The 26,604-nt window shown below is 41.8% G+C and overlaps 1 protein-coding gene and 1 long non-coding RNA gene across 2 annotated transcripts in view; one reads left to right on the top strand and one right to left on the bottom strand.

Moving 5' to 3' along the window:
* LOC113904107 overlaps positions 1-26,604 on the top strand; it is a 95,330-nt gene that overhangs the window by 49,903 nt on the left and 18,823 nt on the right. The window lies entirely within an intron of this gene.
* LOC113904106 (serine/threonine-protein kinase MARK2-like) lies at positions 2,356-5,650 on the bottom strand. Its single transcript, XM_027560852.1, has one exon. The coding sequence runs from the start codon at positions 5,234-5,236 to the stop codon at positions 3,311-3,313; it is 1,926 nt and encodes a 641-aa protein (XP_027416653.1). The 5' UTR covers positions 5,237-5,650; the 3' UTR covers positions 2,356-3,310.

Below are 26,604 nucleotides of genomic sequence, written 5' to 3'. Positions count from 1 at the left end.
CTATTCTATTCCATTGTTCTGTCTGCATTTATGAAAATACCACACTTGATTACAGTGTGAAAGCATGGTAGTCACTCAGTTGTGTCTGACTCTTTTCCGTCAATAGGCTTTGGCCCTCCAGGCTCCTGTGTCCATGGGATTTCCCAGGCAAGAATACTGGAGTGGGCAGCCATTCCGTTCTCTAGGGGATCTTGTAGACCAAGGGATTGAACCATGGTCTCCTGCATTTCAGGCACGTTCTTTACTGTCTGAGCCACCATGGAAGCTTTGCAAGAAGCTTGAAATCAGAAAGTGTGATACCTTTAACCTTGTTCTTCTTTTTCAAGAGTGTTTCGCTATTCAAGCTCTCCAGGTTTACTGTTTTGACACAGTTATAAAGAGGAAAAAATGTGTAAAACATTTGTGAGGGTTCATCAGTTTTTTCTAAGAATCTTTCTTAATTTTTTGATACTCAAATCAGTGTGAAGTCTTTGAAGTATCTGTCGTGTCATCATCCCTGTAAATTTATCTTCATTTGTTCACTGAAGTAACTCTTCCATATGAGTGCCTTTCTAAGTGTCTGAACTGTGCTTTGCTATCATGAAATCCTGCATCTTTTACAAGATGTACAATTCTTTTCTGAAATGGATTTGCTCTTATATTTCGTGGTGCTAATAGATGTATGCATGTGCTCAGCAGTGTATGCTGCCTCAGTTGTCTCAGTACATTAGCAGATCTGTGTGTTAAGTGGGGAGGGATCTTAAAAGTAGACTAACTGTTATAAATTGTCAGTTGTGTAGTGAATCTTTTTTACAGAATTAACCTTTGTGAGTTTGGGGTTTCTGATAGTAAGTACTCAAATAAAGATAAGTTGTCATTGTTGAGGCTATGAGAATGGATATGTTCTTGAGAATAAAGTGCTTTGAGAGAGCTGGAAAGAAAACCAAAGTGCTCAGAAGTCCACTGGCTTTTAGAGAGTTGAGGGCAAAAACATTGAGCATTCATTCCTGGGGAATGAGTTCTCAAGGAATTATGAAAAGAATTTGACTAATTAAATAAAAACTGGTATTAAATAAAGAATTTCAGATTAGTGTCTCAGGAAGAATGATTACCGAGAAAAGAGAAATATGGGATGTGGTGTAATTCTGTAAGAAAGAAAGAGGAAAAAATGATGATAGATGGAAAAGGACCTTGGGTTTCCATTTCTTTTAGAATAAAATGGAGGTAAGAGATGTGTCTCCCATTGGGCTCCCATTGTCACACATGTTATTTTAACGCACAGGTTTTTGCAGAGAGACAATTAGAGACCATACAAAGCTTCTCAGTTTTGAATTTATATTGAACACTACTGTCTCTCCATGTTTCCTGTCCCGTGAACTACTCCTGCAGGGCTTTTGTCACAGCTGGCATCCACCCACCTTGACGTTAGTTCGTAACAGCTGAGAGTATTTCCCCTCGGAACTACCTGCAATTTAATGAGGAATCCTAGACATTTAGTAGAACCATATACAAACAAAAGTTATAAATCTATATGGAGGCATTTCAAGCATATGTATAAAATCATATTGTTTTATTCATTCTCTACTTGTTTCTGTTGAGGGTGTTTATTGAGTTTTGTGTTCATCACAGTATTAGACTGAGAACACGAAAATTAATCAGTCCTTAAGAAGTTTGCTATCTAAGTTCTCAACCAGGAGGCATAATAGTTTGTTCTCCATGTTTGAACATATCTGGGGACAGTTTGGTTTGTTCCAATGACTTGGGGTACGTTACTGGTATTTAGTGGGCAGAAACACTCTAGAAAGATTTGCATAGAGCAGAATCATCCAGCCCTAAGCAATGGTGTCTCCATTGATAAACAAATGCTAGAAAAAGTACAATACTCATAGCAATGATTTATTATACTGCACTGTCTTAAGCTTACCTTACCTGCCTTGTTTAACTTCACCTTGACATTTTGGGCTTCCCTTATGGCTCAGCTGGTAAAGAATCCGCCTGCAATGCAGGAGACCTGGGTTCAGTCCCTGGGTTGGGAAAATCCCAACTGGGGAAGGCAACAGCAACCTACTCCAGTATTCTGGCCTAGAGTGTTTCATGGACACGACTCAGTTGGACACAACTGAGCGACTTTCACTTTCACACTTTCACTTTCACTTGACACTTCAGAGTAAATACTATCTTCACTTTTTTGTGTAGCTGAAGGGATAAACAAGTCTTTCATGGTTATGCTGCTAAGTAGATGGCAGAATCAGATTTTAAAGTGTTCTAGATTAGACCCCAGGACGTATAATTTTAATGGCAATTAAATAATTTATTTTTTAAGTAATTTTAAGTAATTTTAAGTAATAAATATTTATTACTTGAATAATAATTTAATAACAATTAAAGTATAACAATTTTAATAACTGGCACAAAGAGCTTCTTAAGGTAGAGGTAAAACAGAACATGGAGATCTGCATGCATAAGCATGCAGAACATGCGTGAGCAAACCCAGAGGGCACAGACTATTCATCTCTCTTCCTTCTGCCTAGTGCAAGGACTGCCAAAATTCCTCTCCTCTACCCGTCATTTTATTTAATTCAATAGTCTGTAAAAATGATCCACATCCAAAAAATTTTAAAAACGCCACGCATCAGGGTCCCTCCCCATAGGGGAAGGAGAGAGCCCAGCTCCTGCAGGATATTCAGGAAAGTCATCCGCACAGGGACCTGACCACACCACACACTGGCTGGTTCACAGGACTTATTATCCTATCCTAGACGTCCCGGTCCTATTAGCCCTGGCGCAGGGACCCAAAGTTTCCTTTGCCCCTTCTGAAAATATTAGGTAATGTCAGTGCAGGGGGATAATACACTCTTTTTGCATGTCTGCACTGCAGTGCAGGGCAGCAATATTTGCTCTTGGGAATGATTGCACTAATTCTTTGGTCATTAACTCTAAGTACTACATGACTACACACTTCTCTAACCAGAGAGAACGCAGAGCAGTGCAATACATCTTTCTGGAGCATAAAGTTTATTAAGACTAAACCAAGAGAAGAACCAAGGAGTTGGCAATAACTATCCCCTCCCCCACCAACATGAAAGACAGAAGTGTGGGGGGTGGGGGACATGCCCCAGGGGACAGTCCAGTCTCTGAAGTTTCACCCAGCAGAGGAGGAGAGGCAGCCAGGCCAGGGTGGTGCCTCTTCTGGTCACCCAGACCACTCCAGAGCATCGTCTGAGCTGGCCAGGGTTTTGGATAGGAGGCTTTCCTGAAGGCGGTAGAGGTACTGGATTTGAATCCCGTCCTCCAGGTGGGAACATGACCAGGTCCCAGGGAGCTTTGCAGGTCATCCACTATCTTTGTCTGGTATAACTTTATTATTAGTCCTCATGCTGGGCAGCCCACAACAAAGATATTTAGATAGACATCTCCAGATTCTCCCAGCCACCCCCTTCTTTTTCTGGGTGAGGCCAGAGGGAGTGACTGGGGACATATTCTCGGGCTGCCCAACAAGGGTGGAGCTTCCCGCATCAGGCACATCCGGGAGGCAGTGGGTTCCTTCTGGGACTTTACCGCCGATGTCATGGGTGCCATTGGTGTTGCAGGTGTCACAGGTGCCGTGAGTGCCATCTGTGTCACGGGTGCCCCTGGTGTCATGGGTAACGGTGGCATGAGTATCATGGGTGGCGTGGTCACCACTGGTGTCACGGGTGCCTCTGGTGTCCCTGGTGAGGCAGCTGTCACTGGTGACACTGGTGTCACAGGTATCACAGGTGCCATGGTTGTCGTATAGGTTGCAGGCCCCAGTGGTGTCCTGGGTGCTTAGGGCGTCATAGATGAGGCTGGGATCACAGGTGAGGCTGGTGTCACAGGTGCTGCAGGCATCACAGGTGAGGCTGGTACCTCTGGTATCGCAGCTGTCACAGGTGCTGATGGTGTCGCAGGTGCTGATGGTGTCACAGGCGTCTCTGGTGCCACGAGTAACACTGGTATCATGGGTGTGGCTGCTGTCACTTCTGCCACAGGTGTCGCAGGTGAGCCTGGTCCCACACGTGTCATGCCGGTCACTGGCGTGATCCGTGGCTCGGGGGCTGCTGGCATCTCTGGTGTTGTAGGTGGAGGGGGCTGGGCTGGGGGTGACGGTCCTCGCTTCCGGGCAGGGTGGGGGAGTGGCAGGCTCTCTGGTCTTCTCCGTTGACTCCTGGTTCTCCTGCTGAATGGTCTCCCAAAGCCAGTCGGGAATAAGCACGGACTCCTCAGGGGTGGCGGGAGGCATATGTTCTTGGCTGCTGAGGTCGGAGGAAACAGCCGGCCTCACAATGATGGTGCGTACCCTCACCTTGGGTACATTCATGTCACTGATACTGCTTGTGTCTAAGCCCTGGATTTGGTCCCTGCACCAGCCCAGTATCAACTCTCCTGTCATCCCAGGGTGCTCTTCACAGGCTGGTGGGAGTGGCTCTTCCTGGCCCATGTTCACCCATGGATGCTGCCAAACATCATCTAAAGTACCTCTGTTGGTTGGACTGAGCGTTAGCATTCTGTCTAAAAGGTCTGTTATCTCATTGGATAGAGATTTGGGCACATGGTACTGCCCCCTAAGCACACGCTGCTGCAGCTCCCAGAAATCTTGTCCCCTGAAGGGGAGGGATCCAGTTACCATCGTGTACAGGATGACGCCGAGGCTCCACACATCCACCTCTGGGCCTGTGTAAGGCATCCTCAGGAAGAGTTCTGGGGCCATGTACGCAGGGCTGCCGCAGAAAGTGTCTAGCTTCTTTCCTGGGTGCCACTGGTTGCTAAGGCCGAAGTCAGAGATCTTGACGTTGTTGTTGGCGTCGAGGAGGAGGTTGCCCAGCTTCAAATCCCGGTGCACCACGCCCCGCTGGTGGCAGTGCTGCAGAGCCGAGACCAGCTGGCGGAACAGGCCTCGGGCCTCCCCCTCCGTCAAGCGGCCTTTGGCCTCCAAGTAGGTGAACAAGTCTCCTCCACTGACGTACTCCATTACTATAAATAGAGCCTCCTCCGTATCAATAACTTCCAGTAGTTTTACAATATTTGCGTGGCTTACTGTTTTTAGGCTATTAATCTCTTGATTCCATTCCTTGAGGCCGGAGGAGCTCTGATTGGTCTTTTGAATGACCTTAATGGCTACCACCTCCTTGGTCAGAACATGCCGGGCCAACTTCACTTTGGCGAATTGGCCTTCACCAATTGTTTGAAGGATATCATAATTCTCAATATGAACACTGTTGTTAACAGAGATGGCCATGAGGTCCTGGATCCCTAACTACACTAACTACCACTAAGCTATACTAATTACCTAACTATACTAACTCTACCACTAACTATACTCACTACCGCTAAGCCCTCACTAAGAATGCTAACTGTTCTAACAATACCGTGTATGCTAACAGTGCTATAAACTATCCTAATGCTAATAACTATACTAACAGTGCTAACACTAACTATGTCAGTAACTATTAACTATACTAACTTATGCTAAGTGTAGCAAGGATACTAACAGTGCTAACACTAACTGTACTATCTATGCTAACAAACCACTAGCTATACCAACTATGCTAACTATATCAATGATACTCTCTATACTAGTACTGGCAACACTAACTAAAAAAAAAATAATAAGATAAAATGAGAAAAAGAACTAAGGGGAAAAAATGGGAAAAAAAAGAAACAAAAAAATGAGAAACTAAAAATGAAAGAAAAAATGATAAGAAAAATTTAAAAAATGAGAAAAAGACAAATGAAAAAGAGAAAAATAAAAATGAGAAAAAGGAAAAAAATCAGCAACACTATAAAAACACGGAAAAAATCTCGCTAACTGTAGGTCCAGCCGTCAGGTCACCAAAATCAGCTTCCTGGGCTCTGTGGACAAAAACCTGCACCCAGCCAGGGTCTTATAAAGGGTTTTTGTGAGTTTCATCATAGTGATGCCCTGTGAGGTCAGAGCAAGAAATGGACCAGTCGTGGCTGGGGATAAACCCAGTGGTTTTCTCCCTTTTCAGCTTCAAGGCCTCTTTACACTTAGCAAAAAGGTCCCCAAGAGATTTTTCTTTAAATATATTAGAGACTGGTATTCACTTTGTTAGAAATTAAAATCTGTAGGAAGCCCCAGCAACTTTTTCATTTCTTGTTTGAAAAATTAATAATAATTTAAAAGACCTCATTATGTCTACACTTGTAATATTCAATTCTTTTCCTTAAACTCTGGTCGCAAAGTGATGATTTAACTGACTTGAAACTACAGGAAAATGTTCTATTGTGTGAGACACTAGTAAAGCACATTATTAATGTTTATGAAGCTGAGAGAAGATTTTCCAGGAGGATCAAGAGCAGATTTCTCATCGGGAGCCTCAGAAGTCAGATGACATGGGTCAGTGTCTTTGAAACGTTGAAGGAAAGAAGCTGTTAACCAAGAATCCTATGTTTAGCAAAACTGTCCTTCGAAAATGAAACAGTGATTAAGGCATTCCCAGTTCATGAGAGGTGCGAGAATTCTCCACCACCCGACCTTCCTGAGCAGGGAGTCCTTCAGGTTGGAATGAAAGATCCTCAACAGTAACTCCAAGCCTTATGAAGAGATGAAGATCTCTGGTAAAAGGAGATAAATGGATGATTAGAAAAGGTAGTGCTGCTGCTGCTACTGCTAAGTCACTTCAGTCGTGTCCGACTCTGTGTGACCCCATAGACGGCAGTGCACCAGGCTCCCCCGTCCCTGGATTCTCCAGGCAAGAACACTGGAGTGGATTGCCATTTCCTTCTCCAATGCATGAAAGTGAAAAGTGAAAGGGAAGTTGCTCAGTAGCGTCCGACTCTTCACGACCCCATGGACTGCAGCCCACCAGACTCCTCCGTCTGGTGGAGTTTTTTCCAGGCAAGAAATGGGATTTTCCAGGCAAGAGTACTGGAGTGGGGTGCCATTGCCTTCTCCAAAAACTATCGCTACACTGCTCTAATTAAAATGGATAACCAGCAAGGACCTACTGTATAGCACAAGGAATTCCACTCAATGATATGTGGCAGCCTAGCTGGGAGAGGAGTTTGGGGGAGAATGGATACACGTGTATGTATGGCTGAGTTCCTTCTTTGTCACCTGAAATTATCACGTTGTTCATTAGCTATGTTGTTGTTGTTCAGTCACGGCGGTGTATCCGACCCTTTGTGACCCCATGGATGGCAGCATGCCAGGCCTCCCTGTCCCTCACCATCTCCTGAAGTTTGCCCAAGTTCGTATCCATTGTGTCAGTGATGCCACCCAGCCATCTCATCCTCTGACGCCCTCTTCTCCTTCTGCCCTCAATCTTTCCCAGCTTCAGGGACCTTTCCAAAGAGTTAGCTATTTGCATCAGGTGACCAAAATACTGGAGCTTCAGTATCAGTCCTTCCAATGAGTATTCAGGGTTGATTTCCTTTAAGATTGACTAGTTTGATCTCTTGGCTGTCCACAGGACTCCCAGGAGTCTTCTCCAGCACCACTGTTTAAGGGCATCAATGCTTTGTCACTCTGCCTTCTTTACAGTCTAGCTCTCACAACCATATGTGACCATTGGGAAGGTTCTACAGACCTTTGTCGACAGAGTAACATCTCTGCTTTTCAACACACTGTCTAGACAAAAAGATATGACACTGAAAGATGAGTATAAAAGTTTAAAAAAAAGGAAAGCTAACACTATTGTAACTTTGATTTGAAGCTCCATTTTTTTTTTCAATTTGATTTGAGACTAATATATAATAAACATTTCTAATACTTCTTTTTTTAATTTGGGGGAAAATCTAATTAGTCTCTGAAATAAATGTATGTTTCTGACCTCAAGGATAGCATTTGTAAGTCTTGTCTTCCAATATGAAGGTAAACCAGGGTTGGATCCCTTTGAATGCATCAGCTAAGTGACAGAAGCTACAAAATAAACTGATGTGAGGCAATAAATAGCAATAAGAGCAGACTTCAAGAAATGGAACTGAGGAACACTAGCAATACTTGCAGTAACATCTCAGAAGCTGTATTCCGGATACCACCTTGAACAATATAGTAAAAAATATCCAATAGAATTTTTTATGAAATGTGTAGACCCTGTATTAGTAATGGTCTGTGTGCATATGTGCTAAGTCACTTCAGTCATGTACAACTCTTTGTATCCCTATAGACTATATAGCCCGACAGGCTCCTCTCTCTTTGGGATTCTGCAGTCAAGAATACTGAAGTAGCTTGCCATGCCCACCTCCAGGGGATCTTCCCAGCCCAGGAATTGAATCAGCATCTCTTGTGTCACCTGCCTTGGCAGGTGGGTTCTTTACTGCTAGCGCTACCTGCTGCTGCTGCTGCTAAGTCGCTTCAGTCGTGTCCGACTCTGTGCGACCCCATAGATGGCAGCCCACCAGGCTCCTCTGTTCCTAGTAAGCCCAAATAGTCTGCAGGGCACTGTAACAGAAAAACACACTGGGTGCCTTAAACAGCAGACATTTATATTTTTTCACAGTTCTAAAGATTTAAGTCCAAAATCTAGGTGTTGTCAGGGTTGGTTTCGATCAGACTTCTCTTACTGGCATGTACACAGCCGCCTTCTAGTATTGTTGTTGTGAAGTCACTGAATGATGTCCGACTCCTCTGCAACCCCATGGACAGGACTGTAGCCCCCCAGGCTCCTCTGTCTACATCCTCACATAACCTCTTCTCTGTGTACACACAGAATGAGAGTGTTCTGATGTCTCTTCCTCTTCTTAGAAGGACATTTCCTATTGGATTAAGGCCCCAGCCTTTGGCCTCATTTAACCACTAACCTCCCTATAGAGCCTATCTCCAAATAGAGTCACACTGGTGCTTAGGGCTTCAGAATATACATTTTGAGGGAAGACAGTTTGGTCTATAGCATTCTGCCTTTCGTTCCCCCAATTCATGTCCATCCTCATGTGCTATTAAAATACAGTAATCTCAATATCCCTAGATGTCTTAAGCCATTCCAACATTGATTCCAAGTCTAAACTCTCATTAAAATGTCACCTGATCAGGTATGGGTGAGAAGTGATGCATAAAATTAACCCTCACAGGACCCATAAAGAAAATATAACACTTTCTTGAAACATAAATAACATAAAAGTTGAACACATAAAGGTTCTTTCAGTGCTATAATGGACCCTATTCCATTAAATGAACTGAAACAGTTATTTCCAATTCAGATTGCTGTAGAATTCTTTTTTTTTCAGAACTTAAGATAATTTTGACATTCATATGGGAGAATGAGTGAGGACAAAAGATTTTGAGAAAAGCAAATTATTGGAAGTATAGAAAGACTTCCCTTATCTGATGTCAAAGGGTCCTGCAAAGCTGTTATAAGTGAAATAGAGCAGCATCCATGCATTTTGAGTAGACATGAGTAGACTCAAAATAGACATGAGTCATGGAGTATAATTAGAGTAAAGAAGCAGACCCATGTTAAATGAGTTTAAAGTTCAAAACCAGTTGATCATAGAGGGAAGAGTTTTAATAAGTAAAAAGTATAAAACCATAGGAAAGTTTTAAGGATATGAAAGAAGACCTACTAAATAAATGAAAATACATCATAAATTGATGGAGCACAAAACTGTGTATTATTCACATGACAGCAAATTGATCTGCAGACTCAAGATAATGCCTATCAAAACCCTAACTTCTTTGCAGAAATTGACAAGCTGATCCTAACATTCATATGGAATTATAAAGGACCCAGGGTAGCCAAACAATCTAAAAAAAAAAAAAAAAGAACAAAGTAAGAGGGCTCAGACTTCTCAATTTCAGAACTTACTACAAAACCATAATAATCAAGACGGTATGGTAGTAACATGGGCTTCCCTGGTTAGTTTAGTGGTAAAGAACCTGCCTTCCAACGTAGGAGACGTGGATTTGATCCCTGGGTCAGGAGGATCCCTGGAGAAGGAAATGGCAACCCACTGCAGTATTCTTGCCTGGGAAATTCCATGGACAAATGACCTTGTTAGGCTATAGTCCATGGGATCTGAAAGAGTCAGACACAATTTAGTGACTAAACAACAAAAATAAGACCGTTTCCACTTATGGAAACTTGAAAAATAGCACAAAATTCCCATGTACCTTCAACCAGCTTCTCCTAATGTGGGTATTTTACACATTACAGTGATTAAAATCAGGAAATTAACATTGATGTACTAGTTATTATAGACCATATTTGAATTTTACCAGTTATTCCACTGGACTGGATCCGTCTTTTTCCCAGTCCAGGATCCGGTCTAGACTCCTTCTTTAACTTGGTTATCTGTCTTTTTTAGTCTCTCTGTGAAATCCTTGGTCTTTCATTCCCTTTTTTTTTTTTCCCTCCCTTTCCTTCCTTCCCTCTTCTGTCCTTCCTTTTACCTTTTTTTCTTTCCTTCTTTTTGATGGCTTTGACATTTTTGAGGAGTACTACCAGGTAGTTATTGGGCTTCCCTGCTGGCTCAGTGGTAAAGAATCCACCTGCCAATGCATAAGATATGGCTTTGATCCCTGGGTTGGAAAGATCCCCTGAAGAGGGACATGGCAACCCCCTCCAGTATTCTTGCCTGGGGAAACCCATGGACAGAGGAGCCTGATGGGCTACAGTCCATGAGGTTGCAGAGTTGGACACGACTTAGCAACTAAACAACAACAACCTAGTAGTTATCTTATCAAGTGCCCCTCAGCCTGGATTTGTCTGATTAGAAGGGATAAAGCATTTTTGGCAAGATCACTACTGAAGTGATGTTATGACCTTTATCCTTGTCTGTGCGTCATTTCAGAAGGTGCATGAGTGCAGTTTGTGCCACTAATGATATCGATTTTGATCACTTGGTTAAGGTGCTGAATGATAGAATTATCCACTGTAAATGTGTTTTCGCATTTGTCATGAATAAATATCTTGTGGGGAGGTACTTTGAGACTATTCAAGTACCCTGTTTCTCATCTCACTTTTGCCCATTAACTTTAGCATCCTTCAGTGATTACTTTTCTGCAACAATATTCACTGTGATGTTTACTAGTGGTCATTTTTAATTTTCATCATTCCTTATAAAATTGTTAATTGAATTGTACTGTAAGGAAGAGCAAGTCCTTCATCTCCACTTATTTATTATTCATTTATTTTTTGTATTAGTGTGGATTCATAGATATTTATTTTAGCCTACAATTTTAGCCTATAATTGTTACTACTTTTATTTATGTTGTTGCTCAAACTGTCCCAGATTTAGTCAGTGGGAGCTTATTCAATTTAGTCCATGTGTCTTTCTTAACATGTTCACATCATTTATTGAATATTTCCTTCTTAATTTTTGGTGCCATAAATAGTCCAGGCTCATTTTATACATGTGATTTTTAATGCTCCTGTCCTCTAATTTCCTACATCTTCAAGGATCTCTATTTCCTTTTATCAAATATACTTAGAAACTGAAAGATGTCCACTAGATATCCTATGTTTTTGCTGCTGAGATGTTATTGCTTCTCAGATTTCTCAGGAAAGATAGCTTTAAAAAGTATGTATTATTAATGTAAGATATGCATATATATGTTCATTTCTGTGTCTATCTATGCACACACATATTAAAACTATGAGCTCATACTGATAGTTCTAATCCCAGTGCCACATCACTGGGTTTATTGTCACTTTCTTTCCTTATTTATAGCTCCTTTCTCTGACTGGGAGAAACTTGGCCCTCATTTTTTACCTCATAGTCACTTACTATAATCCAAGTATACATGTAAACTAGTTTCCGAATTTCTAACTCACACCCTTGCATCACAAACAAATTTGCTAATGTTAAAGAAAAAATACTCAATGATGTGTGTTACAGATGGTAAGGCAGACTTTGTTCAGGACCATCATGGTAGGTGGAGGGACCATTGTAGTGGGATTTTACAGTGGAGTCATGAGATTGGGCTCAACTCTGTGTACAGCCTGGGCCAATGGGAATTTGTAGCCAAAGAACAAGGCAGTGGTTAAGAAAACATTAGGGGAAGGGGGGCGTCTGGCTAAATGACCTAACAGGATTCTTGCTATAACATACTCTACAGAAAACAGTTTAGACAGCTCTTTTTCACTTAAAAATCAGATCATTAAAGTCATTCCATACCAATTCGGGGAAATTGCCCCCCCACACACACACACACCTCTCTTTTTTAAGGGCTACCTAGCATCCAGTGTATGGATGGACTATAGTTTATTCAATAACTCTTCAATTTATGGACATTTCGGTTGTTTCCAGTATTTTGCATATGAAAGCAATACTACAACAAAAAATGTTCATATTTATTTTCATATTTTTGAAGGTGTAGCTGTTGGATAAATTACTAGAAGTGAAATTGCTGAGTCAAAACATTGGTGCATATGAAATTTTGTTAAGTATCTCCAAATTCCCTTCCAGATGGAGCACACCAATTTTCATTTCCACCAGCAATGTTTGAAAGAAACTGTCTCCTCTGGGTATTTATTTAATGGTCAGAGACTTGGCCACATAAACTTCTGGGATACAGACTTTTTTAAATTCAACGTAATATTGTTGAAATATTTTCTTGCTTTGTTCCCAGATATGTGTAAGCCACCAGTTTATTAACTGTGACCTTGGTCAAGGTACTTAAAACATAAAACTTGGCTTTATTGTCTAAAAATATGTAAAATAATAAAACTTCTTTTTAAAACCTTTTTTAAGATAGCGAATGAGATTCTGTATGTAGGGAGTGTAATACATCCCAAATGAAAATTTGGGGTGAGTGAAGTACTTCGTAAATACATAGTGAAATAAAGTATTTAGTTTTGTCCTGGCATCTTTGCAGAGCACAAATGCCTGAATAAAGTGACTCTTCTTCATGGTAGCTCTCCTACACTTGTGCTGGGAGATATTAGTACCTGTCATTTCCTTTAATTTTTGGGACCCCAGTTGTAGCACAGCGTCAAGTTCAAATATTTACTCAAGAATGTGGTACATCTTGATTTAGCTATTTGTCCAAAATATCTACCAAATCCATTATCCCTTCTCTGTCCCTAAAGACACTGCCTTAATCGAGGGCCTCATCTACGACCTGGTCTTGGGTCTTCTAACAGTTCTCCTGCCTCTGGGCTTACTTCTCCAACTCCTCTGCACAGTTCCTTGAGGATTCCACTGTAATCTGTTTTGTGTAATTTCCATGGTTAAAAGCCTTTCTTTGACTCCACATGACTTATGGATTTACAAGTCCATAAGTACATATCCATAAGTATATTTGCCTTTTCTAAAAGAAGCAGTGGAAACAGTGACAGACTTTACTTTTGGGGGTTCCAGAATCACCGCAGATGGTGACTGCAGCCATGAAATTAAAAAACGTTTGGTCCTTGGAAGGAAAGTTATGACAAACCTAGACAGCATATTAAAAAGCAGAGACATTACTTTGCCAACAAAGGTCCAGCTAGACAAAGCTATGGTTTTTCCAGTAGTCACATATGGATGTGAGAGTTGGACTATAAAGAAAGCTGAGTGCTGAAGAATTGATGCTTTTAAACTGTGGTGTTGGAGAAGACTCTTGAGAGTCCCTTGGACTGCAAGGAGATCCAGCCAGTCCATCGTAAAGGTTATCGGTCCTGAATATTCATTGGATGGACTGATGCTGAAGCTCCAATACTTTGGCCACCTGATGCAAAAAAACTGACTCATTTGAAAAGACTCTGATGCTGAGCAAGATGGAAGGCAGGAGGAGAAGGGGATGACAGAGGATGAGATGGTTGGATGGTATCACTGACTCAATGGACATGAGTTTGAGTAAACCCTGGGAATTGGTGATGGACAGGGAAGCCTGGCATGCTGCAGTCCATGGGGTTGCAAAGTGTCAGACACGACTGAGTGACTGAACTGAACTGAAGCTATTTCTTGGGCTTTCCCACCAGTAAGCTTTCTGGCATGTTTTTCCATTGGCCTGGAATTCCCTGCCTGATCTTTCAGCCTGGTGAGATCCTTGTGAAATTTTAGCTTTGAGAAGGCATCCCCGACTCTGCTTGCTAATGCCAATGGCACTTTGAATTTCCACCCTGGCTCTTAAGAACTGTATTAAACTGAGCCATCTTTTCTGCTCTGGCCCCCTGCTTAGACCTGAAGTACAAAATCTAGGTTTCGATTATCTTTGTTTCATTTACCAGGTTATATTGCCTTAATCTTTCTTGTTTTCTATCAGTCTTTTGAGCCAGACTTCCAGGCACTTGAGAGCAACAGTGATGGTTTAATCATCTTACGATCTGTTAGGCCACACACAGGACATGGTGCAGAGTGATGGATGGATGGATTGATGCATGCTCCTGAGTGTGTTTGCTATGGGCCTTGGGGTCAGGGAAGAGAGACTCTGTTATCAAAAGCAGAAGTCCGTTCTCCACACTGATGGGACAGGCTTGACTTGCTCCCACCTGTTTTCTTTCTTTCCTCCTATGCAAGGTCAAGGCTCCCAAGACCAGGCTGCTTGTACCAAAAACTGCTATGTTCTTTTCTGTGCTGCCTTAATGAGTGCTCATCCGTGCCTCTTTCACATGAAGTGTTGAAGTTATTTTAATCTTGTTAGTCTTGGTTTTTTTTCGGGTAGTCAGCCGAACACCAATCCATGTGTCTTACACCAGTGGTTCTCTTTTATTTTCTTCTCCTAGTGCCTTATCCTACAGTAAATTTGAGAATTTGTCAGACTAGAGCCTGGAGGAATGTAAAAAGGGGTCAGAAGTCTTTAGAGTTCACCAGCGCAGCCCGCTCTCTTCCTCTTAGCCAAGCGAACTCACTCGTTAGAAGTGAGATAATCGGAACTGCATTAGAGGAAGCCTACCCCTTCACCATACACAGGAATATAGTTTTATATTAAAGACCAATTTAGACATCAACAAAGTGCATGTATTAGGATTGCAAGGATAAGTGCTTTGGAAAATGTTATCTAAAGAAGGTGATATTAATCTTCCTTATCAAAGAGAGGACTTGTAGCAACATGGTCATCTAGGGGATGGTCAGCGACTTGAGGAAATGCTTGCGTTCAGGTCATGTTGCTTAGAGTTAGAAAAATACAAAAGTTGTTAATGCACCTACTGTTCAAATTTAGCAGATTTAACTTTTCCTTGTTTGTTTCAGATGACTCCCTTTAAAGATAGAATGAAGAAAGAGAGCTCAAGAGTCGCCTTCTTGTCCTTATTTATCACCCTTAAACCAACCACTGGGCTTCCCAGGTGGTGCTAGTGGTAAAGAACCGACCTGCCAATACAGGAGACAGAAGAGACACAAGTTTGATCCCTGGATCAGGAAGATCCCCTGGAGGAGGAAATGGCAACCCACTCCGGTATTCTTGCCTGGAGAATCCCATGGACAGAGGAGCCTGGTGAGCTATGGTCCATGGGGTCACAAAGAGTCAGACAACTGAAGTGATTTAGCACAGCACACAACTAGATATAAACCCATCTTTAGAAAAATGAATGATAAAAAAGCAGTGTCTCAACAGTCTGGAGAAAACTAAAGAAGGAAAAGGCAGTCAAGTCTACATATATATGCAACATTTGCCTTATTTATATACACTAAGATATGTAGTTTTTTTTTTTTTTTTTTAAGTGAAAATAGCATTCTCTTTTTAGCATGAGCTTGTTTGGCCTGAGAAACCGCACGAGAGCTGTGAAGAGGCTTGTCCTGATTTTTGGAGTAGTAATAAGTGAGGAAAGGAGCCTGGACTGGGAGTCAGGCCCTAGGTCTGACTCTGCCACCATTCTGAGGGGCAAGATTGAGTCACAAATATCATCTCTTCAGTTCTCAGTTTTGTTTTTTTTTAATTAATCGAAGGGCTACAGTGTATTAGAACAGAGTTTCTCAACCTCAGCAGGGTTGATACTTTGGGAGATTGTTATGGAAGCTGTCCTGTCCATCCTAGGGTTTTACCAGCATCCCTGACCTCCACCAGGTAGCCCGTTGTATCGGTCCTCTCCACCCCTTCCTCATGAGGTATAATGACAAAAACTTCTCCAGACACTGTCCAGTGTCCCTCGGGGACAAAACTGCTTCCAGTTGCACCACTGGCTGCAAGCAGGTTTTACGTCCGTGGGGTATTTATTGAGAACACCTGACAGGAGGGGCTCTGAGCTAAGCGCTGGGGCTATGACAGCGAGGAGGGTAAATGCTCTTCTGTCTTCATGGAACTTCCGTCTGGTGGGGAACGGAAGTCTCCAGGCAGGAGTCAGGGGTCCTCTGGACCTATTACTCTAAGGACATGTAAACCCTGGAAGGACCCAGTCATTTCTCAGTACATCGTGTTATCTTGACCTGTTGCCCCCTCAGATAAGTGGGGAAATGAGCACTTCCACTTGGGGATAGAGAGCTTCTGCAGCACAGGCTCATAAGGAGCTGGAGAAATGAAGAGTGGAGTATAAAGTGGGCCCCAGAGCAGAATAAAATAATTTTTAGTGCTTACATATCATCTACTTTTGGGGTGATGATTTGGGCATTTTTAAAATTTGTTTCTTCTTGGCTACCATACCCATGAGTAAGAATGTCATCAGGGAGAGCCAGATCTGGTGCCTGATGTTATCTCTCTTACTACTTGATTTTCTTTTGCAATCCAATTTTTTACTTTAGTAAAATCAGAATACACACAGCACCTGCAGTGCTATTAGAACTCAATGTTTTCACATTTCTCTGAGGTTTTTATATTGTAATAGGATTATCAGAACATTCTAAACACAGTTTTCCTTGAGAGGGTAGAAAAAGGAAGAAAGTGGTTCCTTCCTTAAAAGGAATGCATTGATAAGACTTGCAAGATATGAACTTGCTAGGCACTGTAGCCTAGAGATGAAGAGTTCAGGTTAACAGTGTGGACGATTTGGGTTCTGGCTCAGCTACTTTTTAGCTGTGCAGTTTCAAGAAACTTACTAGACCTCTCTGTACTTTTTTTTTTCCCACTCAGATCAGATCAGATCAGATCAGTCGCTCAGTCGTGTCCGACTCTTTGCGACCCCATGAATCGCAGCATACCAGGCCTCCCTGTCCATCATCAACTCCCGGAGTTCACTCAGACTCACATCCATCGAGTCGGGGATGCCATCCAGCCATCTCATCCTCTGTCGTCCCCTTCTCCTCCTGCCCCCAATCCCTCCCAGCATCAGAGTCTTTTCCAATGAGTCAATTCTTCGCATGAGGTGGCCAAAGTATTGGAGTTTCACCTTTAGCATCATTCCTTCCAAAGTACACCCAGGACTGATCTCCTTAAGAATGGACTGGTTGGATCTTCTTGCAGTCCAAGGGACTCTCATGAGTCTTCTCCAACACCACAGTTCAAAAGCATCAATTCTTTGGCGCTCAGCTTTTTTCACAGTCCAACACTCACATCCATACAGGACCACTGGAAAAACCATAGCCTTGACTAGACGGACCTTTGTGGGCAAAGTAATGTCTCTGCTTTTTAATATGCTATCTAGGTTGGTCATAACTTTCCTTCCAAGGAGTAAGCGTCTTTTAATTTCATGACTGCAGTCACCATCTGCAGTGATCTTGGAGCCCAAAAAGATAAAGTCTGACAATGTTTCCACTGTTTCCCCATCTATTTCCCATGAAGTGATGGGACCAGATGCCATGATCTTCGTTTTCTGAATGTTGAGCTTTAAGCCAATTTTTTTAGTCTCCACTTTCACTTTCATCAAGAGGCTTTTGAGTTCCTCTTCACTTTCTGCCATAAGGGTGGTGTCATCTGCGTATCTGTGGTTGTTGATATTTTTCCCAGCAATCTTGATTCCAGCTTGTGCTTCTTCCAGCCCTGCGTTTCTCATGATGTACTCTGCATATAAGTTAAATAAGCAGGGTGACAATATACAGCCTTGACAAACTCCTTTTCCTATTTGGAACCAGTCTGTTGTTCCATGTCCAGTTCTAACTGTTGCTTCCTAGCCTGCATACAGGTTTCTCAAAGGCAGGTCAGGTTGTCTGGTATTCCCATCTCTTGCAGAATTGTCCACAATTTATTGTGATCCACACAGTCAAAGGCTTTGGCATAGTCAATAAAGCAGAAATAGATGTTTTTCTGGAACTCTCTTGCTTTTTCCATGATCCACCAGATGTTGGCAATTTGATCTCTGGTTCCTCTGCCTTTTCTAAAACCAGCTTGAACATCAGGAAGTTCACGGTTCATGTATTGCTGAAGCCTGGCTTGGAGAATTTTAAGCATTACTTTACTAGTGTGTGAGATGAGTGCAATTGTGCGGTAGTTTGAGCATTGTTTGCCATTGCCTTTCTTTGGGATTGGAAAGAAAACTGACCTTTTCCAGTCCTGTGGCCACTGCTGAGTTTTCCAAATTTGCTGGCATATTGAGTGCAGCACTTTCATAGCGTCATCTTTCAGGATTTGAAATAGCTCAACTGGAATTCCATCGCCTCCACTAGCTTTGTTTGTAGTGAGGCTTTCTAAGGCCCACTTGACTTCACATTCCAGAATGTCTGGCTTTAGGTCAGTGATTACACCATCGTGATTATCTTGCAGGGCAGGAAACTAGCATCCCGTGCAACCAGAAGAAGACCCATTCAGTTCAGTTCAGTTCAGTTCAGTTCAGTCGCTCAGTCGTGTCTTACTTTTTGTGACCCCATGAATCACAGCACGCCAGGCCTCCCTGTCCATCACCAACTCCCGGAGTTCACCCAAACTCACATCCATCGAGTTGGGGATGCCATCCAGCCATCTCATCCTCTGTCGTCCCCTTCTCCTCCTGCCCCCAATCCCTCCCAGCATCAGAGTCTTTTCCAATGAGTCAACGCTTTGCATGAGGTGGCCAAAGTACTGGAGTTTCACCTTTAGCATCATTCCTTCCAAAGAACACCCAGGACTGATCTCCTTTAGGATGGACTGATTGGATCTCCTTGCAGTCCAAGGGACTCTCATGAGTCTTCTCCAACACCACAGTTCAAAAGCATCAATTCTTCGGTGCTCAGCTTTCCTCACAGTCCAACACTCACATCCATACATGACTACTGGAAAACCATAGCCTTGACTAGAAAGACCTTTGTTGGCAAAGTAATGTCTCTGCTTCTGAATATGCTATCTAGGTTGCTCATAACTTTCCTTCCAAGGAGTAAGCGTCTTTTAATTTCATGGCTGCAGTCACCATCTGCAGTGATCTTGGAGCCCAAAAAGATAAAGTCTGACACTGTTTCCCCATCTATTTCCCATGAAGTGATGGACCAGATGCCATGATCTTCGTTTTCTGAATGTTGAGCTTTTAGCCAACTTTTTCACTCTCCTCTTGTCCTTTATTATTGAGTGAAACTTCCCTCAGCACTGTGTGCCAGGCTTTTTGCTAGGTGCTGGGGATGTGAGTGAACAAGGCAAGTCCAAGTCTCTGTCCTCATAACAGTAGTTTTCTGGAGGAGACTTATTGGGTAAGAAAGTACACAAGTGTTTGTCAGATTACAGTGGTGTTAGGTGCTATCAGAGAAAAGCTGCAGAAAGAATTATTGGCTCCTATTGATGTGGCGTGCTAAAGAAGATTACAGGGTGATTGTCCATCCTGTAGTTGTACTTACCCCAAGTCCTTACACACACCCAGGTGACAAAGTTTCAATGTTGCTTCTTGGTTCTGGACATTTTGCAAAGAGGAAAGTTCAGATCATGGGTCTAGACGAAATGGGGTTTGAGGTTTCAATAAGGAAAGAACCTAGGAGCAAGAGATAGAATCTTCTACCATGAGCTGATGCCTCTAGGTGATTGGCTTAGCTCCGGGGACTGGAGAAACACAGAGCATGGATGGTGACTGACATCTGAACTCATCAGATTCACACAAGGATCCTGAGAAAATCTCTGAAGTTTGTGCAGGGGATCCCAGTAAACAGTATACTCTTGACTGAGGAACTGACATAAAACTGGATGGGTATCCTCTCATACCTGGCTTGCAGCTTTCAGATGCACATCTAAGAGGCGGCCTAATGAAGTCAGATGCCTATTTCCAGGGAACCATACCAGGCATGTCAATATCTGTGGGGTGACAAGATGTTACAGCTTACTCACCTGGCTGACTCATTGACTCTTAGGAACAGAAAGGTCTTTGAGTTGATTCAAGTGAGTGGTTCTCATACCTGGAACTGAAATCAGCCTGAAGCTTCTAAAACTAGAGAAACCCAGGGCATAGACTTACTGGGACAGAATTAGGATGATCTCAAGGGATAAGGATTGGGAATCTATGTATTTTTATACATTTAGACTAAACCCCATGTAAAGGGAGCCCATGGGCAAGCATGAGCCAATCAAGCTTATTTGGTGAATGCCATCATTCTATTCATTATTTTAAATATAGTTATCATTTCTGGAATATTCCTTAGAAAATCATGATTTAAATACTCTCCATAAGTGTATGATTCCTGGAACCAGATCAGAATATTTTTTATACTGTGCCTCTTTGGGAAACTGAATGTCTGTTCCTAATCCTAGGATGAATATTTAGTGAAGGTGCTCCCTACTTCTGTGTGAAATGTGTGAGCATGTGTGTGTGTGTGTGTGTGTGTGTGTGTGTATGTGTGTGTGAGTGTGAGTGTGTGTGTGAGTGTGAGTGTGTGTGTGAGTGTGAGCGTGTGTGTGAGTGTGTGTCTGTGTAAGCATGCTCACACAGTGTTTTCAGACTTGTTTCCAAAGAGTGAGTGGGGTGAACCCTGTCATTTCAGATATCATTTGACATGGCCCAGTCTGGGGGTGTCTCAGTTCCATCTGGATTGCACAGAGAGGCAGAGCAGCATGTAGTGAGAAAGCAGTAATGAGCTGCTTTCTTCAATGTTTAAGGCTATTATCGTTGACCTTAAAAGGACACTATTTGCCAGCATGACTATTGTAAAAGATATTCATTGATTGCATGAACAGTTAAAAAATATTTAGTTAGCTCAGGCTACCGGCCAGGTACTAATTTTATTCCAGGGATTCAGAAATTATTAACGCCTGGACCTTAGTCGTATGAGGCCACCAAGGTTTTGAGTTTAGTTGGGGAAATATATTTAGGTTTAGAGGATGTTGCTCCATCGCAGTGTGGTTAGGTGTTTGTACTTAATTCTCTAGCCCCATGGCTTACAAAATGTTCATTGACAGCAAAGAACACCTTGAGTAAAGTGGACCTAGCACTAGAAGGCCGGACACCGCTTACAAATCCTCTGTTCCCCATGGGCACTTTGGGGAATTAGTTCACTCTCCACTAGTAACCCAGTCTCTATGGCTCCTGTTGAGCTTCTAATTCAGCCACACATACGCTGTTCCATAGTTATATGATCAGAGTGATTAATTCATCAAAAGTAAGATTCTAAAGCCTAATGGAATAGTATCTATGAAGTGACACACCCTTCTTTTAAAATTGATATGTTTTTTCTATTTTTTAAAAAGATTAACAAAAATAATCTAGGTTTTTAAAAGTCATTCAGTTTATTCCCATTTATTGCATTGCTGTGCATGTGGAATATGCTATGTTTTACATAGGTGATTTTAATTTACAATAATTCTGTGAAATCTTTATTATCTCCATTTTACAGATGGGGAATTGGAAGCATAGACAGGTAAACTAATTTGCCAAAAAGACAAAGAGAAAATAACAGAATCAGGATTCAAATGTAAGTTTATCTGATTCTAAAGCTCACAGTTTAAAGAAGAAAACTTCTCTACGCTGGTTTGATTATATTTACACACGTATGGACTTCCCTGGTAGCTCAGCTGATAAAGAATCCACGTGTAAGGCAGGAGACCCCGGTTCAGTTCCTGGGTCAGGAAGACCCCCTGGAGAAGGGATGGGCTACCCACTTCAGTATTCTTGGGCTTCTCTGGTGGCTCAGGCAGTGAAATATCCACCTGCAATGCGGGAGACCTGGGTTTGATCCCTGGGTTGGAAAGAACCCCTGGAGAAGGGAAAGGCTACTCTCTCCAGTATTCTTGCCTGGAGAAACCCATGGACAGAGGAGACTGGCAGACTACAGTCCATGGGGTTGCAAAGAGTCGGACACAACTGACTGACTTTCCCTTCATACACACGTATGTATGTAATATTGGAAGCTGTCATTCATCATCTGAATTTTAGGACCTCTTAGAGAATATCTAATCCTGAGTCTAAAATAGAAATTCTGTCTATAAAGATTTTTATTTGACTTCAGACACATAACAAGCATCTACTGAGCATGTGTTTGACATTGTGACAAACACTGGGAAGCTAACACTGAGAATTCACATGCAATCTAATAACAGACAATTACAAAAATCGAATCAAATATTTGCAATTCTGTGATTATTGCAAAAGATAAATCCTAACTTCTCTTAGTCCTGGGAGAACCTGAAGAGCAGTACTAACTATTAAAAGCCCATGTCAGTACTTATGGGAAAAAAAACCCTGGATTGGGGGCACAGATAAAATCACACATAAGGGAAAATTTAAAACATGGTACAGCAACTACCTCCCTCTATTTCATCTTAAGCACATGTTTCATGTTGAGTGAATAAGTCACATGAACTTGAAAACGAAGCATGGGTTTTAGAAAGAAAAATGAGTTTGTGTGCAAAGGCCTCTATTGTTTCCTGGGATCAATGCTATTGATTTTGCTCTATGGCACACAGGAGTCGAGGCTTTGAAATGTGGATGTTGACTAGCAGCAAAAAGCCAAGGATAACAGCTTGATAATGAGAGAGAATGACTTAAAGTTTCTCTGTCTAATCTCTTTAACAAGTGGTGCTGGGAAAACTGGTCAACCACTTGTAAAAGAATGAAACTAGACCACTTTCTAACACCACACACAAAAATAAACTCAAAATGGATTAAAGATCTAAACGTAAGACCAGAAACTATAAAACTCCTAGAGGAGAACATAGGCAAAACACTCTCCGACATACATCACAGCAGGATCCTCTATGACCCACCTCCCAGAATATTGGAAATAAAAGCAAAAATAAACAAATGGGACCTAATTAACCTTAAAAGCTTCTGCACATCAAAGGAAACTATTAGCAAGGTGAAAAGGCAGCCTTCAGAATGGGAGAAAATAATAGCAAATGAAGCAACGGACAAACAACTAATCTCAAAAATATACAAGCAACTCCTACAGCTCAACTCCAGAAAAATAAATGACCCAATCAAAAAATGGGCCAAAGAACTAAATAGACATTTCTCCAAAGAAGACATACAGATGGCTAACAAACACATGAAAAGATGCTCAACATCACTCATTATCAGAGAAATGCAAATCAAAACCACTATGAGGTACCATTTCACACCAGTCAGAATGGCTGTGATCCAAAACTCTACAAATAATAAATGCTGGAGAGGGTGTGGAGAAAAGGGAACCCTCTTACACTGTTGGTGGGAATGCAAACTAGTACAGCCACTATGGAGACCAGTGTGGAGATTCCTTAAAAAACTGGAACTAGAACTGCCTTATGATCCAGCAATCCCACTGCTGGGCATACACAGTGAGGAAACCAGAAGGGAAAGAGACACGTGTACCCCAATGTTCATCGCAGCACTGTTTATAATAGCCAGGACATGGAAGCAACCTAGATGTCCATCAGCAGATGAATGGATAAGAAAGCAGTGGTACATATACACAATGGAGTATTACTCAGCCGTTAAAAAGAATACTTTTGAATCAGTTCTAATGAGGTGGATGAAACCGGAGCCTATTATACAGAGTGAAGTAAGCCAGAAGGAAAAACATAAATACAGTATACTAACGCATATATATGGAATTTAGAAAGATGGTAACAATAACCCGGTGTACGAGACAGCAAAAGAGACACTGACGTATAGAACAGTCTTATGGACTCTGTGGGAGAGGGAGAGGGTGGGAAGATTTGGGAGAATGGCATTGAAACATGTAAAATATCATGTAAGAAACGAGTTGCCAGTCCAGGTTCGATGCACGATACTGGATGCTTGGGGCTAGTGCACTGGGACGACCCAGAGCGATGGTATGGGGAGGGAGGACGGAGGAGGGTTCAGGATGGGGAACACATGTATACCTGTGGCAGATTCATTTCGGTATTTGGCAAAACTAATACAATTATGTAAAGTTTAAAAATAAAATAAAATTAGAAAAAAAAAAAGTTTCTCTGTCTACAACAGGAAGATTTTGATTTACCTCTGTTCCTCCAGCCTCAGAGTTTAAAGCAATTGTACATGTAGCACTTTAAGCAGTGAGCGTCCCAGGAGTGACAAGGTTATACTTGGAATGTCAGGAGCAGTTTTTGGCATTTAAGAGGAAAAAGAGGGTGGTAATAAGGACAAGAAAATTGTCCTCGCCTCGCCTGATCGTAATGCTCTTTGACCTCATATCAGTACTATGGCCATAATTTTGTTGTGTAACAACCACCTTACCAGTGGAACTTATTGAGCTTACCTGTTTTCTGTCAGTTGGGTGGGGGTCAGCCGGTCTACACTGAACTTGGCTTATAGGGTATCTGGTCTCCTGTCTCAGCTGGGCTGACATGAGAGTCTGCTGTCGCCTGGGAGTCATCTATTCTGAGCTGATCCCAGCTGGTTCACAAGTCTCTCATCCTTCTCCTGGGTCAGCAATTTAGAGAGGACACATTTTCCTCATGACAGTGTCAAAAGTACAAGAATAACGCTAAGGACTTTTCAAGCTTTGATTCTTTAGTGCCCACTGATACTCCATGGCAAAGAGTCAAGAAAGGGTGAAGAACTGGAACCATCCTTGCGCTCTGTCCTATGTTTTCTATTAAATATGTTAAATGTAATATTCTGAATCAGAATCTCTATGAAAGGTGCCTGAGTCTCTGACTTGTCATCGAGCAAATTTGGATCTACAATAAAAATCATATTAACTTTATTTTGACATAATCATGTATGTATTGTGGAGAAGCAAATGGAAACCCACTCCAGTATTCTTGCCTGGAGAATTCTATAGATAGAGGAGCCTGGTGGGTACAGTTCATGGGGTCACAAAGAGTCAGACACGACTGAGAAAGCACTCACTCACTCACTCACATATATGTAGAGATGAATATATGTTCAATGTATCCAGTCATTTTGGAAAAGGCAAGCTAACAAAAATTCTTTCCAATGAAGCTTTGAATCTTTTCCCAGTAATATTTTTTTTTTTTTTTGGTGACAGTTTTTTGAGATAGAATTTACATACCATACAATTCACTCATTTAAAGTGTACAGTTCAATTGTTCAGTTGCTCAGTCATGTCCAGCTCTTCACAACCCCATGGACTGCAGCATGCCAGACTTCTCTGTTCCTTACTGTCTCCTGGAGCTTGCTCAGACTCATGTCCATTGAGTCAATAATACCATCCAAGCATCTCATCCTCTGTACAATTCAATGGCTGTTCATATATCCCCAGAGTTGGGCAGCCATTACCACAATCAATTCTAGAACATTTTCATCAACTCAAAAGGAAACCCATACTCTATAACTGTGACTCTTAAAAAACCTCTTTTCTCAGTTTTTCAACCAAAGGTTCCAATAACTTCCAAAAGGCATTTTTTTTTTCTGGCTCCCCCAGAGTTTTGGAAATAACTGCATTATAGCATTTTTCACAGAGCATGGCTATTAGTGCTTTCTTTTTCTGTCTCTCCTATGCATCTGTAACTTCCTTGAAGAATACTGTGCCTTATGAAGCTTTACAGCTATACATTCAGCCTATATCTTCAGGTTCAAATAATGAAGGAAAGGAAGAGAGGAAAAAAGGAAGAAGAAAGAAATAAGAAGGAAGGAAAGAGGAAAGTTATAATCAAAATTTTGGTTTAGCCCATAGGATATGATCCAGAGAAAATATCTCCATGACATATCTTGGCATATATTCCTGAAGTTAAAAAATATTTTTTTTTTTCAAAGAGAAAAATTTTGAGTTTTGAGCAAAATTTTTTTGTACTAGCCACATTCTGGTAATTCTAGAGTTATTTCCTTCAGAACCCCCTAGGATTCTTCACTATATCATCATCATTTGTTTACACTGGTTACGGCTATATAATATATATATGTATGTATAGATTTTATATATATATATATATATATATATATAATCTTTATGTGTATATTTAGTCACTTCAGTTGTGTCCGGCTCTTTGCAACTCTATGGACTGTAATCTGCCAGGCTCCTCTGTCCGTGAGATTCTCCAGGCAAGAATACTGGAGTGGGTTGCCATGCCCTTCTCCAGGGGATCTTCCCGACCCAGAGATCGAACCTGCATCTCTTATGTCTCCTGCATTGGCAGCGGGTTCTTTACCACTAGCACCACCTGGTAGGCCCCAATCTTCTAAAGAGACAAATTTCTATATAGAGAGAGACAATTTTCTAACTCGTTTATTTTGAATCTTTTTGTGATTAAACAAGTTAGAACTAACATAGCAATCCGTAAGTAGATGGTTCAGAACTGATGCAGAGGCCTTGCTCCATAAGATTGTCTAAGAAGCCTGTCCTGTGCTTCATCATTTCCCAGGGTACCACCTCCAATTGTACTGTCTAGGATGACTCTCCAGTATCTCTGTGTTCCAGTCAGTTGAGGAAGGTTAGGGACTTTAAGAACGTAACTCAGAAGTTACAGCATCACTTCCAGGTACACTCTTCTGGTGGAATTAATCATATGGTCATACCTAGGAGCACAGGTGGCTGTGAAATATGCTTTTTACTCTGGTTGGCTCTGTATTCAGCTACAGATTGAGTGTT

The sequence above is a fragment of the Bos indicus x Bos taurus genome, chromosome 14 (assembly GCF_003369695.1).
Source record: "Bos indicus x Bos taurus breed Angus x Brahman F1 hybrid chromosome 14, Bos_hybrid_MaternalHap_v2.0, whole genome shotgun sequence".
Lineage (NCBI taxonomy): Eukaryota > Metazoa > Chordata > Mammalia > Artiodactyla > Bovidae > Bos > Bos indicus x Bos taurus.
Note: the sequence above shows the minus strand (reverse complement) of the source record. Positions and strands in the feature narration are given on the sequence as shown.